The 23,103-nt window shown below is 28.1% G+C and overlaps 7 protein-coding genes across 7 annotated transcripts; 2 read left to right on the top strand and 5 right to left on the bottom strand.

The window, feature by feature from the left end:
* Positions 1–811: 811 nt before the first annotated feature.
* Positions 812–2,830, bottom strand: LOC113796931 (uncharacterized). Its single transcript, XM_027347226.2, has one exon. It carries the CDS (start codon positions 2,378–2,380, stop codon positions 1,298–1,300), a length of 1,083 nt encoding a protein of 360 aa, XP_027203027.2. The 5' UTR covers positions 2,381–2,830; the 3' UTR covers positions 812–1,297.
* A 67-nt stretch (positions 2,831–2,897) lies between these two features.
* On the bottom strand, positions 2,898–4,546 carry LOC113796932 (uncharacterized). Its single transcript, XM_075822624.1, has one exon. It carries the CDS (start codon positions 4,413–4,415, stop codon positions 3,162–3,164), a length of 1,254 nt encoding a protein of 417 aa, XP_075678739.1. The 5' UTR covers positions 4,416–4,546; the 3' UTR covers positions 2,898–3,161.
* A 171-nt stretch (positions 4,547–4,717) lies between these two features.
* LOC113796936 (uncharacterized) lies at positions 4,718–11,546 on the bottom strand. The gene is made up of 3 exons (XM_027347232.2): positions 7,829–11,546; positions 5,573–6,879; positions 4,718–5,501 (listed from the first exon to the last, which is right to left on the bottom strand). Exons 1-3 carry the CDS (start codon positions 10,840–10,842, stop codon positions 4,738–4,740), a joined length of 5,085 nt encoding a protein of 1,694 aa, XP_027203033.2. The 5' UTR covers positions 10,843–11,546; the 3' UTR covers positions 4,718–4,737.
* A 336-nt stretch (positions 11,547–11,882) lies between these two features.
* Positions 11,883–15,378, bottom strand: LOC113796884 (uncharacterized). The gene is made up of 2 exons (XM_075822620.1): positions 13,704–15,378; positions 11,883–13,578 (listed from the first exon to the last, which is right to left on the bottom strand). The coding sequence occupies exons 1-2, from the start codon at positions 14,451–14,453 to the stop codon at positions 11,908–11,910; spliced, it is 2,421 nt and encodes an 806-aa protein (XP_075678735.1). The 5' UTR covers positions 14,454–15,378; the 3' UTR covers positions 11,883–11,907.
* A 175-nt stretch (positions 15,379–15,553) lies between these two features.
* Cdc27 (cell division cycle protein 27) lies at positions 15,554–18,781 on the top strand. Its single transcript, XM_027347233.2, has 7 exons — positions 15,554–15,919; positions 15,987–16,062; positions 16,130–16,591; positions 16,658–16,951; positions 17,020–17,933; positions 18,003–18,273; positions 18,350–18,781. Exons 1-7 carry the CDS (start codon positions 15,896–15,898, stop codon positions 18,466–18,468), a joined length of 2,160 nt encoding a protein of 719 aa, XP_027203034.2. The 5' UTR covers positions 15,554–15,895; the 3' UTR covers positions 18,469–18,781.
* A 307-nt stretch (positions 18,782–19,088) lies between these two features.
* Positions 19,089–22,154, top strand: LOC113796935 (glycerol-3-phosphate dehydrogenase, mitochondrial). Its single transcript, XM_075822621.1, has 5 exons — positions 19,089–19,239; positions 19,339–19,508; positions 19,578–19,925; positions 19,995–21,530; positions 21,608–22,154. Exons 2-5 carry the CDS (start codon positions 19,407–19,409, stop codon positions 21,809–21,811), a joined length of 2,190 nt encoding a protein of 729 aa, XP_075678736.1. The 5' UTR covers positions 19,089–19,239; positions 19,339–19,406; the 3' UTR covers positions 21,812–22,154.
* Positions 21,895–22,992, bottom strand: Sec61beta (Sec61 translocon subunit beta). The gene is made up of 3 exons (XM_075822627.1): positions 22,836–22,992; positions 22,240–22,451; positions 21,895–22,168 (listed from the first exon to the last, which is right to left on the bottom strand). The coding sequence occupies exons 1-3, from the start codon at positions 22,836–22,838 to the stop codon at positions 22,078–22,080; spliced, it is 306 nt and encodes a 101-aa protein (XP_075678742.1). The 5' UTR covers positions 22,839–22,992; the 3' UTR covers positions 21,895–22,077.
* Between the last annotated feature and the right edge of the window lie 111 nt (positions 22,993–23,103).

Raw genomic sequence — 23,103 nt, 5'->3', positions numbered from 1 at the left:
AGCGTGTTTTATCCTTTTTTCTCTCATCTCTCATCACTCTTCACTCTCTTTTCAATGGATGCATGTAATATATCCATATGAAATGTGCCGGCTTCTCTCATCTTCTTCGTTATCGTTGTTGTTGTTGTTGTTCTCACGCCAGACACACATTTCATATCCAAAACAACGACAACGACGATGCAAGGGAAACCATACAAACATATAAATGTATGGCCAAATATTCACAACGAACAACTGAAAAAAAACGATTTTTTTTCTATATGATTCTTGGCTTGATTATTTGGTTCTTGCTTGTTTTGCTTTGCTTTGCTAATTTCATTTTCATTTTTCTCTTTCCAGTCCTTTTCTCTTATACAAACATCCATTATATATGTTCGTCGTTGTTACCATTCACCAAAAAAAAACGCGAAGATGTGAAGATGAAACGAATAACGAAATTAGATGCGCGCGCAAAACAATGAAGAAATTTGCATACATTTGATTTCTGCAATAGGATGCAATTGAAACACTGATTGAAAATTGTATTTCTTGTTGTTCTTTGAATGGAAAATTATCTTCACTCATTTGGCGAATAATAAAAACACGCGCCTGAAACGAATAGAAAAAAATTTTTGAAAAAATCAACGATAGAGGTCAGTAGTGGTTAGGATTTTGAAAATTTTCCACAAAAAAAAAACAAAAACAGACATGGTGCTGCCATCAAGTGGTGATCATCACCACTGACCAAAATTTTTATCCAAAAGATTTTCATCGAAAAAAAACTTTGTAATTTTCATTTTTAAAAAATTAATTTCATTTTTATTCAAAAAAGTTACAAACAAGGAACGAGTATATATTTATAATAGAAAAATACCGATTATTTAGTTGTCTTTTTTTTATATAAAAAAAATAGCTGCATTACAAGTTTAAATGCCTGATTATTATAAAAGAAATACTGTTTTACAAAAAAATTTTTACAAAATTAAAAAAAAAAGAAAATACATCGTTGATCGTTTCTTTGGGTGAGTTTCGAAATGTCCTGTTGTAATTGTAAAGTATAAAAAGTATTTTTTTACCAAGAAGATAATGAAGTGGATTATTATAGATAGAATTGTTGAAAGTAAAAGTCAAAAAATAAAAATAATAAAAAAGATAATTATAAAAAAAAGAATTAACAGAAATTATAAATGTCAAATTTAAAAAAAAATTGAATGTTGTTGATGGAATAATGATAATTTCGTTTTATAAGAAAGAAAGAAATGCTTCATTCTTGGACCAAAAAAAAAAGGCAATGTATCTGGAATTCTGGATCATCAGTTCATTCCAACATGATCAATGATTTTCTTGATGGTACAGATGATTTATTTGTGCTTTCATTTTGTTGCTGCTGAATGATTGTTGAATTATCAACAACATTCAATGTTGATGGTTGTTGTTGTTGATTATCATCATTATCATTGTTGTCTTTTCCATTCAAACTTATTATTTTCGGTTCCGGTTGTATGGTTGTTGTTGTTGCGTTTTCGTTTGACATTTGTCCATTTTCAGCACGTGATAATCGATCACGATCACGTTTCATTTGTCTAATACGTTCTTCAGCTTTTAATTGTTGTAAAAATATTTCCTGATTTTTAGTTCCTAAACCGAAAAAACTAAAATTACAAGTCAATGCTAGGCCGAATAAAAGACCAGCAGCAACAAATAATAAAACTAATGTACGCATATTATGTTCACGTTCATTAATATCAGCCAATGCTTCACAACCATCAATAATATAATTATAACGATGATTTTCTTGACATTGACATGTACCACTTGAGGATTTTCTATCATTATCATCATTATCATTATCATTTTGTTTTTGATTAAAATCACAAAACATTTTTCGTAATGTTGTATCATCACAATCATTATTATGTTTACAATGACCACCAATACCATGTTTTGGTAAACATAATTTCGAATATGAATCATATTGAAAACCAGGTTCACAAAAACAAATATAATTCCATGCTTGTCGACGACAACGTATATGTTGACCAAAACAATGATAATCATAACGACAATGATTTTCAGTAAAATCTGTACTTGCTTTACTTTGTTCTGAACATTTTTGTTTGACTGCATCAAAAAATTCACCATTTGAACATAATTTTTTTGTACAAAATCTACCCATTATTATATAATCAGATTCATCACGACAAGCACATTTATTATCGATACATGTTGTAAATTCTGATTCTTCACATCCATTGGTTGGATAAGCAGTATAATTACAAAAACGATCAGTAAATTTAAATGCATCAACGAATCCGTTATGATGATTATGATTATCGATCTGACTGATCAAAATGATCGATATTAATTTGATCGATATGAATATTGCAATTGAGGATTTCATTTTTACTTTTTTTAGAGGTTGTCTTGATGTTACAAACAAAATAAAAAATTACAAAAAATTAGCTGTAAACTGAAAGATAAAAGTTTTTTGATTTTAAAAACCAAGGCACTTTATTCACTTCGAAAAATAATAATACATTCAGTCAGAATTGAGCAGTTTGAATTGAGTGAAAAACAATCGAAGGGTTTTTTTTCTTTGGTTCATTTACAGAGTAATTCACACCTGTAGAATATAATTAGAGTATTTTCGAAAATGTTCGAATCGAAGGAATTCGTATCGAAGAAAAAAAAAAAATCAAAAATTGTCACCACCACCATCATTATCGATATCCAAAATTTTCGGAAATTTCGAAAATGTTGTATACAACATCATTGTCAAAAGGAAAACATTTTTTTTTCACCAAAAAAAAACACTCGAAGTTTTCGATTTCACAATAATAACCGATAATAATGCTACTAGAACAAACATTGAATCAACAACAACAAAGTGACCAAAAAAAAAAAAAAATCATTGCCACTTCTAAATGATGTGGTGGTGATTTGTGGATTTTTATTTCAATTTTTTTAAAATAATTTTTTTCATTTCAACTTCAGTATTCGTAGTGGAACAGTTTGAATGAATGAAAAAAAAACTTGTTTTTTTTCTTGTTTTGATCACACACACACCAAAAAAAAAAAACATTCGAATTATATTAGTCAATCGATAATAGATGGCGACAGGATTAGGATAAAAACGATTTTTTTTTGAAAACATTTTTTTTGTTGTTGATTTTTTGATTAAACTAAAGATTTTTTTTCAATTCCAAAATTTGTTTCAATGTTGAAATCATTTTGGTTGATAATTGATGATTAGAAGGTGATTGATGTTTGGATTCGATAATATGATCAATATCATCAAATATTGATCGAATATATTTTTGTTTTGATTCATTTGTATATGATTTCATTAGAAAATGTATAAATAATTTCAAATCAAACCATTGAATTATTCGTATAAAACATTTGATATGAATTTTTTTCTTCAATTTAAGTAGATATTTACAGCAAACAAAAACCAGATTTTTTGGTAAGAAATCAGAACGACATAATTTTGTTATTAATTCCGAATTGATCATACGTATATTATCATTATATCCTTGATAGATACCTTCACGACAAAAATCAAAAAATACGATACGACATTTTGTACTGAATAAATGTACAAATGTGAATGAATCTTTTGCACTCGTTGCATTGTTATGAAATATAAGAATTTTGGAAAATTCACCACATAACCATATAAAATAATCATGACAACCATTTTTCATTATTGTTTCATGTACAGATTCAACAACATACCATAATTCTTGTAATGTTTTAATCATTTGAATAAATTGATCAATTTGTTTGGTTGATTGATTGTTTTCTTTATTCCAATCATTCGGAATGTTTAATATTTGTTTCAATTCATTACGCATTTCATTTGATAATTCATTATCAAAACGATCGACACAATAAATCCTTAGTTTAATACACATTTCATTACTAAATTTGAACCATTTTTTCCATTCTAAATCTAAATATTTATCATCTTGATGATCATCGAATAAATCTTCATATTGAAAATCGATTTTAATATCATAATGTTCCATTTGATTTGTAATTGTTTCGGGATTTTGATCAACAATTTTATTATCATCATCATAATCATTATTAGTAGTATCATCAATATTAATGATAATATTATTATCGTTGGATGAACATTTTTGTTCATATTCATTATATGTTTCATCGAATAATTTCATCAAACATATAGAAATTTTATCCAATTTCATCAAAAGATCATTCAATATTATTGATCCATTATCATTGATAGTTACAATTTTTTCATTTAAAATTGAACGTAATTTTAATACTTGTTTTTCAAAATTTTCCAACAAACCAAGCCGATTATTTAACCTTTCTTTTGACATCATACGTACATATTGTTCACCAACATCAATACCACATACATTGATGTAAAGATTAATGATTTGATAACGAATTTTATCATACATTCGAATGTTATTTTGATTGATTGATTGATTGAAATGGAAGAAAATTTGAAGAAATAAATGAAAAAGAAAAATGAATGATGAAGATGAAATTTTTCGAACGAAATGAAAAAATCGAATATTAGTTTTGGGCGAATTCGCCACCAAAAAAAAAAAAGGAAAAATTGAATTGCGCATGCCAATTTCGAACACACACACAAAAAATTCGAATTCGATTTTTATCCAAGTGATAAAAATAGTCGTCAATCTTCATCTTGATAATTTTTTTTGTTTAAAAAATAAAATTTCCAAGTTTTATTTTCCCACCAAAAAAAACAAAAAAACATTAACATTTACTAGATTTTAACCATGATGAATCCGATTCACTACTTGATGGTTCATCCAAAGATTTACTTCCTGTTGCATCACGTAATTCACCGATACGTTGTTTTAATGCTGCAACTAAATCAATAGGTGATGTTGGTCGTTTAAATTTTGGTGATAATGGTTGTTCCGGTGGTGGTGGTCTTGTTGGCTGCATAAATGTACCGATTTTTCCACGTTGTTGTTGTTGTTCAATTCTTGCCAATAATTCCTGTTGAAATGTATTACCTGAAAATAATAACGGTGCTTTTCCTTCCTTTCTTTTTTCGATTGTTATTGTAGAAGGTGGAAGTGGTGGTGGCGGAGGTGGCGGAGGTGGTATTTTACCTCTACCTGAAGGTGGTGGTGGAGGTGGTGGTGTTTTACCTCTACCTGGAGGTGGCGGCGGAGGAGGAGGTGGCGGAGGTATACTTCCTCTTGTTGATTGTTGTTGTTGTATGGGTGGTGATAATTTCGGTTTCTGTGATCGTATTGGTGGTTTAGATGATGATTGTTTTCTTTGACGACCATCATCATAATCATAATCATCAACCGGTACGGTTAATGGTGTTATATTTTTTCTTGATTTTTTTGATGTTTGTTTATAACCACCATATGGCATTGGTGATTTTAGATTAATATCTTGTTTTTGTTCTCGTTGCTGTTGACGTTTATCACCACCTTTTCTTATATCTTTTGATTTAAATTTTAACCAATTTGTTAATGCTTGTAATTTTGTTCGTTTTTCTAACAGGGTAAATATCATTTTACAATTAAAATTTTGTAATAAAAATTATAACAAAAGAAAAAAAACTTACTTTTTTTCCTTCGTTCTTCCTTAATATCGGGTGTTTGTAATTCTAATGCATTTTCATCTTCTTGATCTAAATGTATACCAAATTCACTATACAAACTAACATTCCAAATTTCATCAAATGATGGTAATTTATAAGGAATTTTATCCATATCATCTTTTTTTTCATAATCAAATGATTCAAATTCAATTGATGCACGTTTCATTGTACGTATCTGATCTTTGATCATCTGTATATATAAACGTAATTCAGCTAAAAAACTTGATTTATTAATACGATCTTCACGTTGTTTATCACGACGATTTGTATTATATTTTTTTATACATGTTTTACATAATTTACGATAACGATCAGCTTCAATAATATCTTTAGCAATTTGTAATTGATCATTTTTTATATTATTATTAATTTGTAACCATTGATCATATGCTAATGATATTATATTCCATGATTGATAATAATAATATTTTAATTCTAAATATGTTAACCATTGTTTATAGCAATTTGTTTCATTTTTATCATTATTTAATGATTCTGTTAAAGATTTTTTTAAACATTCAGATGCATCATAAAAATTACGTGAAACAATCAATGTTAATTGTGCAATTGATTTTGGTTCATATGGGCCACCATAATCAGTTAATTTAAATTCAAATGGATCAACCAACATATCTAATAATATTTTTAAAAATTGTATTTCCAATGATTCACCAATTGTTTGATAATAATATGTATCGATTATTAATGGATCTAAATCATATTTCATTGTTAATAATTCCGGTAAATATGGTAGACAATATTGACGAATATATTTGAAAATACTAGCTGAACGATTTAAAATTTTTTGAAATGCCTGTACATGTTGTGCTAAATAATTTAATGGTAATATTCTTGATACGGTACGACAAAAATCCATTAACCATAAACTATAATTCATTAATATTGATGTTAATTCAAATAAACAATCATTACCGGATATTGCTGATTCGGAACATGAATCTTCCCATTTAAAACGAAATAATTTTCGTAATGGTGAACGACAATATTGTTCAGAATGTTTAATTTTTTTTGATTTTTCCCAATCATCACATGATTTAATTGTTTCACTTGGTAAATAAATAAAACCACGAAATAAACTAAAATATTGTATTAATAAATCATTTAAACGTTCATCTTTTGTTGCATCTGGTTGACCATCATACATTATTTGTAATATTTGTTTACGTATTTGATCTAATTGTGTTAATAATTGACTTGATACATATGATAATGGTATTGCATCTGGTCCATTACCTGTAAATATTTCCGGACTATTTGTTGTTATTTTCAATATGTTTCGATGAAAAAACCAGAACATTCTATTTTTTTTTTAATAAAAAAAAAACTTTATTCAGCAAAACCAGTAATAAATCAAAATCGAAATTTTTCAATAAATAAAATTATAACGAATTTATAAGTTTCAAACAAACAAACAAAAAAATTATTTATTTATTAATTAATTACTTAATATAATCATCAATAATATGAACAAACAAACAAATTAAATCAAAAAAAAAGAGGAAAAAAATTCTCGAGTTTCTTCTCAAAACAAATTAAAGATTCATGTTGAATATCACTAATCCAGAAAAAAAAATAATTTGAGCTTCAAAAAAAAAATTAAACCAAGGCTATTTCGTTGCAGACTTGTGTGTGTGTGTTTGATTAGCCAGTTGAACGAATGAGATGAATGTGTTAAGAATTTTGTAATCACAAAAATTGATTTCAGCATCAAAGTTTCATATTTTTCAATCTAAATCCATATTATAGACGAAATTTTCATTCTAAAATGACGAGAAAAAAAATGTTAATGAGAAAAAAATATGAAAATAGTTTTTTTGTTTTACAAACTTTTTTGAATTTATCATTTTGGTTGCTGATTTTCTTTTGATTATTATTCGATGTCGAATTTTTCTCTTCAAAGAAAATAAAAAAAAAATGATAAATTACGAAAAAAGAAATTTTCCAAATAAAAAAAAACTTACTTGATTTAACAATAATAGCAGCAAAAATATACATCATTAAAACTTTCGATGCTATACGTCGTTTTTTCAATGGTAAACGTTTAAGTATATTAAAGAATTTTTTCTCATCATTCAAAATGTTCAATTGAAGATTTGAAGATTTTTGTTTTGTATTGTTGATTGTTCGTTTTACCTAAATATAAGTGCAATGGAAAAATATTAGTTTTTGGTTTAAAGAATTCCTTGACACAAAAAAAACATTACCTGTATCAATTTGATCGGTTTTTTTGGTATATGTTCATGTACGATTGTTATTTCATCATCATCATTGATTTCAGTTTTTATCTTTTTCAATGGTGGCTGCTGCTGCTGCTGTTGATCCTGTTGTTGTTGTTGTTGTTGTTCTGGTTGATCTTCGGCCATTCGTTTTTGTTGTACAATTTGATTAATTGCAGATGATGATGATGATGGTTGTACACGAAATATTATCGGTTTCGATGTAACCGATATTGGTTTCGTATTTGTTGTTGTTGATGTCGGCGATGTTGATGCTAATGTTGTTGTTGCTGTTGATGATGATGATGCTGAGGATGATGAAAACATACTCGATGGAATCAATTGAATAGTTTTCATATTTGTATCAAACGAAGTTTGATGTAATTTAAAACCAACATTATTTGGAATTTTACATACAACAGGTAATTGAGAATTCTGATTTGATTTTTGAATTTGTGCAGCAGCAGCAATAGCTGTTGCTGTTGCACTCGAACCAATTGTTGATCTATTCGGATGTGTTGTTAATTTGATTGGTGTTATTTCTTTACGAAATAATTGTATTTGACCATTTGAATTTACTTTGGCTGTCATTGTTGGTGTTACTGTTATCGGTTTCGGTGTTAATGAAATAGATTTTGATGATGATGATGATGATGATGATGATTGAAATGATTTTGGAAAAGCAGATTTCGGTACAATTGGCATCGAACGATTAATTGTTGTATGAATTGGTTGAAATTTTTTCGATATTTCTAAACGTTGTTGTTGATTTGCATTCCAAACATCATCAAATGGTTTTAATGAATAAAGTGAATATTGTTCTTGAACATCATTCATAAGCCATCTTCTCAATAATGATTGCCTTGATCTTTTTTTTATTATATTTTTTTTCATTCGCCGTTGACAATGTTTTTCATAAAATCTACCTAAAATATTAATATATTTTTCCGATTTTTCTTGAAAATGTTTTGATTGTTCTTCATTATCACGATGATTCAACATATTCAATAACATTGGTATTGTACTTAAATATAAACGAAATTCATTATCCGATTGTTGTAGACGATTTAAAAATGGTACTTCCGAAAATGAAAATGGTATTTTTTTACATTTTTTATTCTTATTCTTGTTATTATTATTATTATTATTATTCTGATTATCATTATTATCAAATGCTATTGATTCATCAATATTATCACCAATTTTTCTTATTGTATCAATAAATACTGTACGATCATTACCTAAATTTCCATAATTAAATTCATAAATTTTCGTATCATTTTGACTAATTAAAAATGATTTCCAACCCATTGGTGTAAAACGTGAAAATATTTTTGCTGGTTGTAAATTATTCGGTCTATCCGGTGGATATTCAAATTTATTATTTGTATCAATATTATCAGGATGATTATTTTCATCATTAGATCGATCATTATCGGAATCTATTTTTGTATCCAATTCTTCCAACTGTACGATTGGTGTAAATTTTGATTCTTCCGATGAAATCATTGTTGTTGTTGATTCATATTTTTTACTTGTTGAACATTGTTGTTGTTGTTGTTGCGGTGAAAACAATAATTTTCTATCACCATTCATTTTCATTGGTAAACCATTATAAGATATATTATGTATTTTTAATGGTAATTTTGTTTGATTGACTGCTGTTGTTGTTGTTGTCGATGATGATGATGATGATGGCTGTGCTAAAAGTGAACGACATTTATTTGGACGTGATAATAACGATGATGATGATGAATATTTTCCATTTCTTAATATTGAATAATTTCTATGAATCGATAATGATGTTCGAGTTTTATTATCAGATATTTGCGCACGAAATGGTGATATCGATGTACGAGAACTTGATGTTGGTAATAATGATGATGATTCTTTCGGTGATGATTTCTTTTCCATCATTGTTGATTGTTGTCGGATGTTTTCATCACCATCATTATCATCATCATTGGTAGATTTCATTTTATCAAAATGATCATCATTTTGATCATAAGCACCAATAATTTCATCCAATGCATCCAATTCTTCCATATCTAATAACCATTGATCATTATTTTTTGGTTTTATAACACGTCCACGACTTGATGTACGGGTAAATAATTCAGGAAAAAATGATGAATCACTACCATTTAAATCATTTGTCGATGTTGTTGTTTGGCTATTTGAACGAAATTTTTTTCTTCCAATCGATTGAATTTTCGATAATTTTGCTTCATTATGGCCATTAGCTAATTGTAATCGTTCATCACCAACATCATCTTCATCATCTTCTTCTTCCTCATCGGCTAAAATTGGTTCACAAATTGATAAATAATCTGTTGTTGTTGATGTTGTTCGTGGACATCGACGTTTACGTTTCGTTAATTGTTCAACACGTAATGGATCAATAAATGTTGCATGTAAAATATTTGGATCCGGTTCATCATAACTAACCTGTGCCAATTGATCTTGATATTTTTCCTGTTGCCGTTTTTCAATCATTTGTTCAATATAATTTAATGATTGTTGTTTTGAATATAATTCAAAATCATAAACATCTTCAAATGTATTTATCTCAAATTCATCAATCAATTGCTGGTCATGTGTTGTTAATGTTAATTGTTCATCAAAATTTTGATAACCAATATGATAATCAAGATCATTACTTAATATTTGATGTATACGCATTAAATAATCATCCGAATAATATTGATATGAACATGAATAGATAACTTTTTGTAAATCAACTTCATCATCATTATTTGCATAACGACGTAGATTTAATTTTTTCCATTTACGTAATTTATTACCATTACCATTATTTGATGTTTGATTCAATCTACTATTCGATATTAGACGACGATTACGAATTTGTCGTCGATAATCCGAAAGATTTAATTTCGGTTTCATTTCATCCGTTGTTGTTGTTGATGATGATTGAACGAGATTTTGTTGTGATGTTGATGGTTGATTTATATCAAACACATTCGTTGTAGCGGACATTTTTTTTTGTTCTGATTATCACCGATTCGAATTTTTTGTTTTGATGAAAAAAAATGGCGTATCAACAACAAACAGCAAAAAAAAAAAAAAAATATGAACGCAATGAAAGTGAAAATGACAAATCAATTCATATAGGACGTAACCAAGGTGGTCATATTGGATTTTTTTTTCTTTTTGCCAATTTAAATTTTAAAATGATGAAAACTGTTTCACAAATTCATGAATATGATGATTTTTTTTGAAAAAAAGAAAGAAAATCCAATCAATTTGAATAAGATGACCGACACATGCACAGGTTAATTATTTATTACAGTTCGAATGGAAGGGGAAAAAAAATTTTCAACCAAAAAAAAAATCAATAATTTTTTTTTGTTTGTAACGGTAAAAATAACACTCTCTGATGAATTCAATAACTATCGATTCGATTCGATGATTGAATTGTTTTGATCGTCGATTTTTGTCGATTGAAAGCAAAAAAATATCACACGGAAAACCACAAACAAACAGTAATCACCCCACACATGGTAATGGATTATTTTTGTTTTTTCAGTTATCATTTGTGAAGAAAGTGGTGAAGAAACTGAAAAATCTTTTTGACTAAATTATTTTTTGTTGACCAGGATTTTTTTAATTTTTTACAAAACATGCATGGCGACATTTATTCTTTTTTTGAACAAACAACATGGTGGATTTGATGCATGGAGCATGGAGCGTAATATAAACAAAAAAAAAAGAAAGACAAAAGTTTGTTGAAAGTGAGTTTGCGCATTCCGAAAAGAAAAAAAAATGTCGCTCTTTTCATTGATTCGATTTCACTGTTCATAAATATCGGAATTTTTTTTTGTAAAAATTACAAAAATTCTTTTTGTAATTTTTTTTTAAAACTAAAAATCAATTTCCGGTTTTTTATTTTGTAACTCGAAAAAAATAAAAATTTTATTTACTTTGTTTATTTAAATTCATAATGTGATATATAATTGATGAATTCAAAATATTTTTTAAACAATAACAAAAAAAAAAAAAATTACAACATTCTGGATGGACAAAAATAATAATAAACTATTTTCAACTTGTTACAGCTAAAATATTACCGGTATTATTATTATTATTATCGGATTGATTACCGGTATCATTATTATTATTATTATTATTGTTGTTATTATTATTATTACGGTAAGAATTTTTTATTAATCTATTTTCTTCATAATCGATTAATGCTTTTAAAATACGTTGCATTTCATGATAATGTGCACGAACATGTTGTAAATGTTCATATTCTTCACGTTCTAATATTTTTAAAAAATTTCTTAATTCTGGTATTTCAAATGCATCCCATGCAATATCAGCATTATCATTTTCTTGTAAAACAATATCAACCGAACAATATGCAAAACTATCAAATTCTAGCTGTAATATTAATGGTCGTTCATGATCATGTAATCGTTTAAGGCTATGTTCATGACCGGCTGTTTTTAAAAATTTATTGATTGTCATTTCATTTTGATTTTTTGTATCATCGGTTATTGAATCATCATTATCATCATTATTACCATTTTTATTCAATTCTTCCTGAGGAAAACGACGACGTAAGTAAAGGGCAAATTTTTGTGGATTATCAACAACTTTAAATTTTTTTAACATTGCTTTTATTACCTGTAGACTAGTACTATCACTTGTAATATGAATATTTTTTACCGTATCTCTTGGCATATAGAAACTAGTCAATGTACGTCGTTGATTTTGATTATTTTCTTCATCATTAATAATATCATAAATTGATGGTGGTCGTTTACCGGCAATAACATTTATTGGCCGTGTTAAATTCATATGTACACGTAAAAAACCACGAAATAGGCAACGTTGTTCATCAATCAATGTAATACCTAAACCAGAACCACGACTACGAACACGTTCATTATATTTAAGAATTTTCGCACGTAAATCCGATATGATTTTTGGTGTTATTAAATATGAGGATTCAATTATCAATGAAGATGATGATTTAGCTGCTGCTGCTGTTTGTTGATTTACATTATTATTCGATTCACCATTGATTTTTTTCGATTCATCAATATTATCATCAATAAATACGGATGTTATACTGTTGTTGCTAGTGGTCATTGTCGTATTGTCTGAACTTTCATCATTATCATCATCATCGGCAAATGAAGTTTCCGTTGACAATGTTGCTGTTGATTGATTATTCTCCAAATCGATACTGTTGTTTGTTGTTATAATCGATATATCCGAATTATTTTCATCACCATCAATATTATTATTATTATCAATTTCATCGGATTTTAACGTCGACGTTTCAGTTGTTGTTTTCAATGTTTTATTATCATTATTACTGGACGATGGAATCATTGGAATCATCATCATTGTTGATTGTGGTGAATGTTGTCGACAATCAATTCTAATCAAATGTAAACATTTCCAATGGCATATATATTTACATTTTGTACATTGAAAATAAGTACGTAATAAATGATCAGCTTGTATGGATACTGATGTTTTTGTTGTTGTTGTCGCTAATGTAGATGAATTTTTTTGTCCAACATCGTTGTCATCGTGGTCGTCTCCATTGTTATTATTATTATTATTAAATTGTTTTGTTTTCGAATCATCATCATCATCGATACCACCACCACCGCCAACATTATTATCATCCATAACTGATGGAAATAGAAATTCACCACAACTATCACACCAAGTTGCTTTATCATTTTCATATCGCTTTGTTTGTTTATATATAATAAATGGAAAAAAAAGAAAGAAAAAATTTTTGATAGAAAAAAAAATGTTAAACATTTCAAACATTCAAATTTTTGCTTTGTTTTGTTTTTGTTTAAAAAAAATACCTGAAATTCATGTCCAATACCCGGTTCAATATCATTATCTAATTCAACTAAACCAAAACTTGATAATTCAATCAATTCAGATGGTTTCAGTGTTTGTAATCGTATTGTACCATTTAAAATTTTTGCAAATTTATATTGTCTATATGTAAAATCATCTTGAATATTATTTGATTGTTCATTATTTATCGGTGATGTTGTCGGTATTGGTGATGATGCCTGTGATGATGACTGAGATGATGAAAATCGACGACGTAAAAATCCAGATGATGTCCAAATATTTTGAAACAATGTTGCAGCATTTATCTGATTGATCCAATTCAAACCACTCATTATTGTTGTTGATATTTGTTGAGCAAAATTTGGAAAAAATAATTGTATAAATGATTCGTTTGTTAGATTGATTAACGGTATTGTTGTTGTCGATGATGAACAATCGATTGTATCGTTAAAAGAATGAACATAATCATTTTGAATAACGGGAAATGATTTAGATGTTGATATATGATTATTATATAAAACTTGTTGATCGTTTAGTTTTAGATTATTATTATTCAATAATGATGATTCATTGATTGTAAACTGGTTTCTATCATCATCATCATCATAAACATCATCTTGTACATCATTATTATTATTATTGATAGAAATGGAAGAATTTTTCAACAAAACATTCGATTTTGTCGATATCACAATATCATCCGCATCATTATTATTATTATTATTCAAATGATGTTCTAAAATGTTTGACATTATCGATGAAATTTATTCATTCATTCATTCATTAATCAGAAAAAAAAACATGTAAATTCAACCAAAACACACACTCATAACACAATTATGAATTGTTCGTTGCTCAATCGTCTGGGGAAAAATCAATGATGATGATGATGAGGAAAAGCCAGTTTTTTCTTCAACTTCTTCTGCTATTGCTTCACTTGAAGAATTGACGTTCATTCAGGATGACGAATACCAAACACACACACACCAAGAGAGAGACACAGACACCCGATAGGAATTGATGAACAAGGAAGAGATGATAATGGTGATGACACATACACCTACACACACAAACACACAATATTTTTGACCGAATGATAATGATGATAAGGTCAATTGTTATGTGAGAAGTAGAAGAAAATTCCGGTTATTTTAGCAACAGAAATCAGGTTTTTTGCTGTTGTTGAATGGATTTGAAATAGGTAAGCTGATTAGAACAAGGTATAATGACCTTTTACGGTAATGATGATTATCAATTTCGATTTGTAAAAAAAAATTTTAACTAATTAAACGATTGTCATTAGTTGAATTGATTGAGGAGAAAAAAAAATTCGAGAATTTTAGAACAAAAAACAAATTCGAATCAAATGTTATAAATGAAAATACAAGACAAGACAAAACGTATCATAATCATCGAAAAATGATGATAAATAAAAAGGTGATAAGCTCGTTCTTTGTCCCCATCTTCTTCTTCTTCTCGTAATAATAAAGATCTGGATAAAAGATGTGAAATTGTGTCTGTTTTGTTTTGGTTTTTTGTTTCGTTCTCATTTGTATATATCACGTGATCAAAAAAAACTTTTTTTTCTCAATGAGAAATACAAATTCATGAATTCGAAACTCCTCCTCCTTCTTTTCCTCATTTGCCGTTCGAATTTTTTTTTTTTAAATCGTTTTTTTTTTGTGATTCCGAAAATTTCAATTGGAGAAAACTATTTAATTGAAGAATCAATGTGAAAATAAACTTAAACTTAACAAAATATGTGTATCAATTAGAGGAAGTGAAAAGAAAAAAAGAATTCTGTCAAAAAAAACCCAAAAAAATCCAAAAATCAAAAATCATTTTTTTTGGAAATAAAATATTTTCATCCAACAGACGATGTGTGTGTGTAAATAGTTGCCGAATATGCTCGTTATTTTTTTTTCTTTCGCTCCCCTCACTGTGTGTGTGTGTGTGATAAATCCGAACAGTCAATGCCCATATTTTTTTTTCCCCGTGAAAATTGAATTTTTTTGTTTGTTTTTTTCAAAACGGAATTTTGTTGTTTTCGTTTAAAACATAAGAATTTTTTTTTTTTTGATTGATTGTTTTTAATTTTTACAAATCATCATTCATTTCATTCATTCATTTTTTCCACCTTTGATTGATAATTATTTCACAGATTGAATAGTGAAAGTGAAAATCAATTTGAATCATGATTATACAGGATCCAATCAAGGTATTTATTCGTTTTTTTCGGATTGAATTTGTTAATTTAAGTGAATGTTCTTCTTGTTCGAATATAGGCAGCCATATGGTTTGCTTTGGATAATTATGCCTATCCGGATGCAATTTTTCTTTCCGAACGTCTTTATGCTGAAGGTAGGTTTTGTTTTGTTTTGTTTTGCTCAAAATTCAAAAAAAAATGATAATTTTTTTTATAATTTAGCAAGCAATGAAGAAAATTTATACTTACTTGCAACTGCATATTATCGTTCGGGAAAATATAATGTTGCTTATTCAATTCTTTCACGTAATAAATATAATGCACATAAATCATCAAATTGTCATTTTTTACGTGCAAAATGTTGTTTTCATTTGGGTAAAATTGAAGAAGCAGCCAATCTATTAGTCGAACCAATCAATGATGATTTATTATCGGATAGAATATTTTCAAAAGAAGATTTAATTCATGTTTATGGTGAAAATGCATCATTTGTTGCACAATTATTGGGACAATTATTTAATAAACTTGAAGATACAAAAGCTTCTACACATTATTATACATTAAGCTTAAAATTGAATCCATTTTTATGGTATTCATATGAAAAATTATTACAAATTGAACCATCCAAAGTGGATATTGATCAATTATTTAATGCAGAAAAATTGGATTTAAAATTTTCCTGTGGTATGTTGACAAAAAATGTCTGTGATGTTTTTTTTTCTATAATTTGATTTTTTTGATTTTTTCCAGGACGCAAAGAATCTATTCAACAAGATACACAAATGATTATTGATAATGAACAAACATTAGTCAATCCGGTAACGGTTAAAAATAATTCATCATCAATATTAACACGTCGTAGTAGTCGTTTAATAAATTCTGATCAACGTTCAATAAAGGAAAATTCTTCAGCAGCAAAAAAACTTGTTGTTGTTGATCGACCAGTTACACCTGTCAAACGTTGTCGTCGTAAAATATCATTTGATAAAAGTAAAAAAATTGTTAAAAAAAATAATAATGAAAATGATTCAACCACCATACAAGGTATTTGTTATTGAGATTTAGTTGATCTTTTATTTAAGTTTAAATGTTTGTTTGTTTTTTTATTATAGTTATTCCATTTGATATAGCAAAAAATGGTGTCAAAACATCAGAACGTTCATCGGCTAATTGTTTGATTGAATTGATAAAAAAATTTGCAATCGCTTATAAACGTTTAGCTGAATATCGTTGTCGTGATGCAATTGAATATTTTAAAAAATTACCAACAAATCATTATAATACTGGATTTGTATTATCAATGATTGGCCGTTGTCATTTTGAAATGGGCTCGTATGAAGATGCTATAAATTGTTTTAAAAATTGTCGTAAAATTGAACCATATCGTTTACAAGGTTTAGAAATATATAGTACAGCATTATGGCATCTACAAAAAGAATTAGAATTATCATGTTTATCACAAGAATTAATTCAATTTGATAAATTAGCACCAGAAACATGGTGTGTTGCTGGAAATTGTTTTTCATTACAAAAAGATCATGAAATATCGATAAAATTTTTAAAACGTGCTATTCAAGTTGATCCAAATTTTTCCTATGCATATACATTATTAGGTCATGAATTAATATCGGCCGATGAATTAGATAATGCAATGTCTTGTTTTGTAAATGCAACACGTATTGATCCAAGACATTATAATGCATGGTGTGGTATTAGTTTAATATATTATAAACAAGAAAAATATGATCTTGCATATCAAAATTATAAACGTGCATTAGACATATCACCATATAATCCAATATTAATGTGTCATTTAGCTATTCTAATGCATCATTTAAAAAAATCACGTGATGCTATAAATTTATTGAATGAAGCAACAAAAATTGATCCACAAAATGTTAATATTAAATATCAACGTGCATTAATACGTTTTTCTTTGGAAGAATATGATCAATCATTAGCCGAATTAGAAGAATTAAAAACAATGGTACCTAAAGAATCGGTTGTATTCTTTTTGATCGGTAGAGTAAGTTTTTTATTTAAAAAGAAAAATCATTTTCTTATTTCAATCGTAATAACATTTTTGTTTTGCTAGATACACAAAATTCGTGGTGAAACACATTTGGCTTTATTGAATTTTTCATGGGCCGTACATATCGATCCAAAAGGATCAGCAAATCAACATAAAGAATTTACCGAACCAAATCAAACATCACCAGAAGAATTAATTATACATACTGGTCATTTGGATACATCATCCGAAATGAGTTCAACACCAACAACAACACCTTTCACACAACGAAGTACATATATTACTGGACCAATTAATAGTAATTATAGTAATATTTCTATTGATAATTCTATTGGTATGTATTTGATTTTCTTTTTTAATTGAAACAAAAAATTAAAATTTTCATGTTTTTCACCCCTCATTGATCATAGATATGGCCGAAATTGACGAATTAATTGATGCTGAAATCGATGAAGAAGAACTTGAACAAGATGATGAAATTGATTCAGAATATCCAATCGATTCGAATGCAACCGAAGAAGATATTTGAATGAAAAAAAAAATCGAAATCAACAATAAATTAAAAAAAAGCTTGAATCCATTATTTTACATTTATAAAAAATATTATTATTATTATCTTCTGTGTTTTTTTTCTATGAGAAAAGAAATTTATAACCTCTACTATTACAAAAAAAAAATGCTGTGATTATTTTAATTATATTTTTTTCTCTTCTCAAAAAAATTAATATATAAAAAATATTAGTGGAAATTTACAAACAAAAACAAGACGAATTACAATATGTAAATAATTTACCCTTTATAATTTGATTATTATCATTAAAAATATGTGTTTGTGTGGTGAAGATTTGTTGAAACTAAATTGAAAGTGAAAGGAGGATGGGAAAGAGAAAAATGGTTGAAAATAACTGAATTTTCGGTGTTTTTCGCAGCATATTATTTTCAACCATAACTGACTATATAGAGGATATATTTAACCTTCAATGAAAAAAAGATTCTTGATGGTGATACTCTTTTCTCTATATAGGAATATTCATTTGTCTATCATCATTATTTTCATTTATTGATGAATTTTTGTTTTTGTAATTCGCATTGCAAAAAATTCATTCATTTTATTCATTTTATTTATGTTGTGTGTTTATATCTCGTTGTTTATCTTTGTAATTGAAAATAGATATTAATTGCTGTATCCCGTTTGTTGTTTTGTTTGTTGTTTTTTGACATTGAAAAACTTTTGCAAAACTTCTTTCACACAAACACACATAGAGGGAAAAATGTGTTTTCAAGTTATTCGATGATAAAGGTATATATCATTCAATGTTTAAACTAATTTCATTTTTGATAATTTCTGTTTTTTCAAATCAAAAAAAAATTCCATGTGATGTGACAATTTCTCAATCAGAAAAACAACAACAGAAAAATTTCCAAAGATTTTCCTGAAAAAGAATTCATTGATTTCATAGATTGATTATGGCAACCGGAAATTTTTCTCGATTTCAAATTCGAAAAATTTTACTTTATACAACCGGTACCGGTGTTTTAGGTTATGCTGCTTATCGTTTTATTAATCAGGTTTGGTTTTTTGAATTTTTACCTGTATGGTTGGTGTAGTAATTTAAAAAATTTTCTTATTTCCATAAGCGAGATGTTGTTGCCGATGTACAACAACAGCAAAATGATCAACAACAAGAACAACAGAAAAGAAAATTAGTTCCAATGAAAATGTTACCCAGTCGAATGGAAATGTTGAAAAAATTAAAAGATCCAAATAATGTTTATGATGTTTTGGTTATTGGTGGTGGTGCAACTGGTTGTGGTGTTGCATTAGATTCAATAACACGTGGTTTATCAACAGCATTGGTTGAATTGGATGATTTTTCATCCGGTACATCTAGTCGTTCAACAAAATTAATACATGGTGGTGTTCGTTATCTACAAAAAGCTATTTTAAAACTTGATTATGATCAATATCATATGGTTCGTGAAGCTGTAAGTAACATTTTAAAAGGAAATCCGTAAAAGAAGTTAATTTTTTTTGTTTTAAATATTTTCAAATAGTTACAAGAACGTGCTAATCTTTTGGATATAGCACCACATTTATCATCAGCATTACCAATAATGTTACCTGTTTATAAATGGTGGCAGGTACCATATTTTTGGATTGGAATAAAAGCATATGATTTGGTTGCCGGTAGTCGTAATCTTAAATCAAGTTATTTTTTATCGAAAAAAAATTCTTTGGAATTATTTCCAATGTTAAAATCAGAATCATTAAAGGGGGCTATTGTTTATTATGATGGACAACATAATGATGCACGTATGAATATTGCAATAGCATTAAGTGCTGCAAGATATGGTGCTACAGTTGCAAATCATGTAGCGGTTGTTTCATTACGGAAAGATCCGGAAACTGGACGATTAATTGGTGCTCGTTTAAAAGATCAACTGACAAAAGAAGAATGGAATGTTAATGCAAAAGTTATTATTAATGCAACTGGTCCATTTACTGATTCAATACGTCAGATGAGTGATGCAACACAAAGAAAAATCTGTCAACCAAGTATAGGTGTACATATTGTATTACCTGGTTATTATAGTCCATCAAGTATGGGTTTATTAGATCCAGCAACTAGTGATGGTCGTGTTATTTTCTTTTTACCATGGGAAAAATGGACAATTGCCGGTACAACTGATCGTTCTTGTGATGTAACACATCATCCATCACCAACTGAACAGGATATACAATTTATATTGAATGAAATTCGTCATTATCTTTCGGGTACAATCGATGTTAGACGTGGTGATGTTATGTCAGCATGGGCTGGTATACGTCCATTGGTATTAGATCCATCTAAACCAAATACTGAATCAATTGCACGTAATCATATTATTGATGTTTGTAAAAATACTGGTCTTGTAACCGTTGCAGGTGGAAAATGGACAACATATCGTGTTATGGCTGAAGAAGCAGTTGATGCTGCTATAAAAGATAATCCTGAAACGCTTAATCATGCAGGTAAATGTATGACACTTGGTTTGAAATTAGAAGGTGGACAAGGATGGACACCAACTACACATATAAATTTAGTACAAGATTATGGTCTGGAAGAAGATGTTGCTATGCATTTAGCTAATACATATGGTGATAAAGCTAAATCGGTAGCACGTTTAGCAGAACTTACTGGTAAAAGATGGCCAGTTGTTGGCCGACGTTTACATACTGAATTTCCATATCTTGAAGCTGAAGTTCGTTATGCAATAAGAGAATATGCATGTACAGCTATTGATGTTATAGCAAGACGTACACGTTTAGCATTTTTAAATGTACAAGCAACTGAAGAAGTTTTACCACGTATTGTTGAAATTATGAGTGAAGAACTTAAATGGAATAAAAAACAACAAGAAGAAGAATTGAATAATGCAAAAGAATTTCTAAATAGTGAAATGGGTCGTAGTGTTAATCAAATGATACGATCACAATTACCAATATCAATGTCAAAAGATGAAATTAATCAAATGAGTAAACAATTTCATGTTTTGGATCGTGATCGTAAAGGTTATATTGGTATTAATGATCTAAGAAGATCATTAAAAGTAAGTTTTGTTCGGAAATCAACCAAATTTGATTTTATTCGTTTGATTCAAATTTCCTTTTTCTATTCCACAAATAGGATCAAGGTGTTAAAGTTACTGATGATGATCTACATTTAATATTATCCGAAGTTGATTTAAATCAAAATGGTCGAATTGAATTTGGTGAATATCTGGAATTGATGAGCTGCATTAAGAATGGTGTTGTCGTACATAATCGTTTTGCAAAAGCATTGAATCTTGAATCAAGAATTTCGGTTGAAAGAAGTGGTGGTGGTGTCTAGATAAATTCTTCAACAAAAAATGAAAAATTCACCAAAACAGACTGATTTTCATTTGAAAAAAACATCAACAAAGGAGAAAAATATTCATTTTTTTTGTACATAAATTTTATTTCATTAAACATTCAGTTGTTGTTGTTGTTCATATAAAAATGATATTTTAGCATCAGAATGATGACTACATAAGCACAAAAAAAAGAAAAGAAAATTGAATAAATTTTGGTCCTGGTGATAAAATCTGCTGTTTGTTTGTTTGTTGGTTATCGATTTTAAACCGAACGAGTATATTTTCCCCAAATATGAAGCATAAATACACTTGCAATGAATGCTAAACTCATTACCAAAACTGGAACTGGACCACTATTGATTGAAAGGATTAAAGACATGAATTAAAGGGATGATGGATCTGTTTGATACATCAAAAAACATACACTTTGATACCGGGTGAATCATCTGTATAAAAATGCCACATTCCGGTTGTTTGTGCTGGTCTTGATCGTCCACTTGCTGCAGCAGATGATGTTCCAGTACGACGTTGTCTAACGGTACCACCACCACTATTACCACCTCCGGTTGCTCGTCCACCTCCCATTGCTCTTGGTGATCTTCCGCTTGCACCAACTGATGTTGAACTTGGTGATGGCTAATTAAACGGATTAAAGCAATCAAAAATCAAAAATCAGAAAATGAAATAAACGAACAAAAATTCGATTCAATCAATCAGCGAAAAAAAAAGAAAAATACAAACTATTCTAATTAGCGAATTTTATTTTCGAATAAAAAATTCGACAACAACAAATTTTCTATAGCGAGCAATGTATTAATTCAAAAAAAGGAAATGAGAATATAAGAAATTGCAAATGACAAAGTAAAAAAAAAGAAATTAAGAAAAAAAACACTAAATAGGAATTATCGATCGATTAAAAATCGATCGAAATTTGCAGAAGAAAAAAAAATGAAACTATATGACGGAAAATCTATCGTAAAATGCGCAAATGGCAGGTAATTTTTTCATTTTTATGTTTACCATGATGATTAATTGATGATTTAAATTTTGAAAAAAAAACTAAAAAATTTCGATTAAATTCAAGTTTATAATGATGATGATGATCAACAAAAAAAAAAAATGTTTGCGTGGCCTGTTTGTAAAATTCATTCGATAAACGAGAGAGATGTTCATAAACAAAATGACGTAACAATGTCTATGAATTTTACAATGTGCCATGGCATTGGATGGATGATGCTATCCGCAATAGCGCGCATATATTCTTTTTTCCTCCTCTTGAACAAAAAAA

The sequence above is a fragment of the Dermatophagoides pteronyssinus genome, unplaced genomic scaffold, assembly GCF_027571235.1.
Source record: "Dermatophagoides pteronyssinus isolate colony J.1.1.1.1 unplaced genomic scaffold, Derpt_VIB-CSIC_2022.12 sq0018, whole genome shotgun sequence".
In the NCBI taxonomy this organism is placed as follows: Eukaryota; Metazoa; Arthropoda; class Arachnida; order Sarcoptiformes; family Pyroglyphidae; genus Dermatophagoides; species Dermatophagoides pteronyssinus.
The sequence above is the reverse complement of the archived record's forward strand: the minus strand, read 5'-3'. Positions and strand labels throughout refer to the sequence as shown.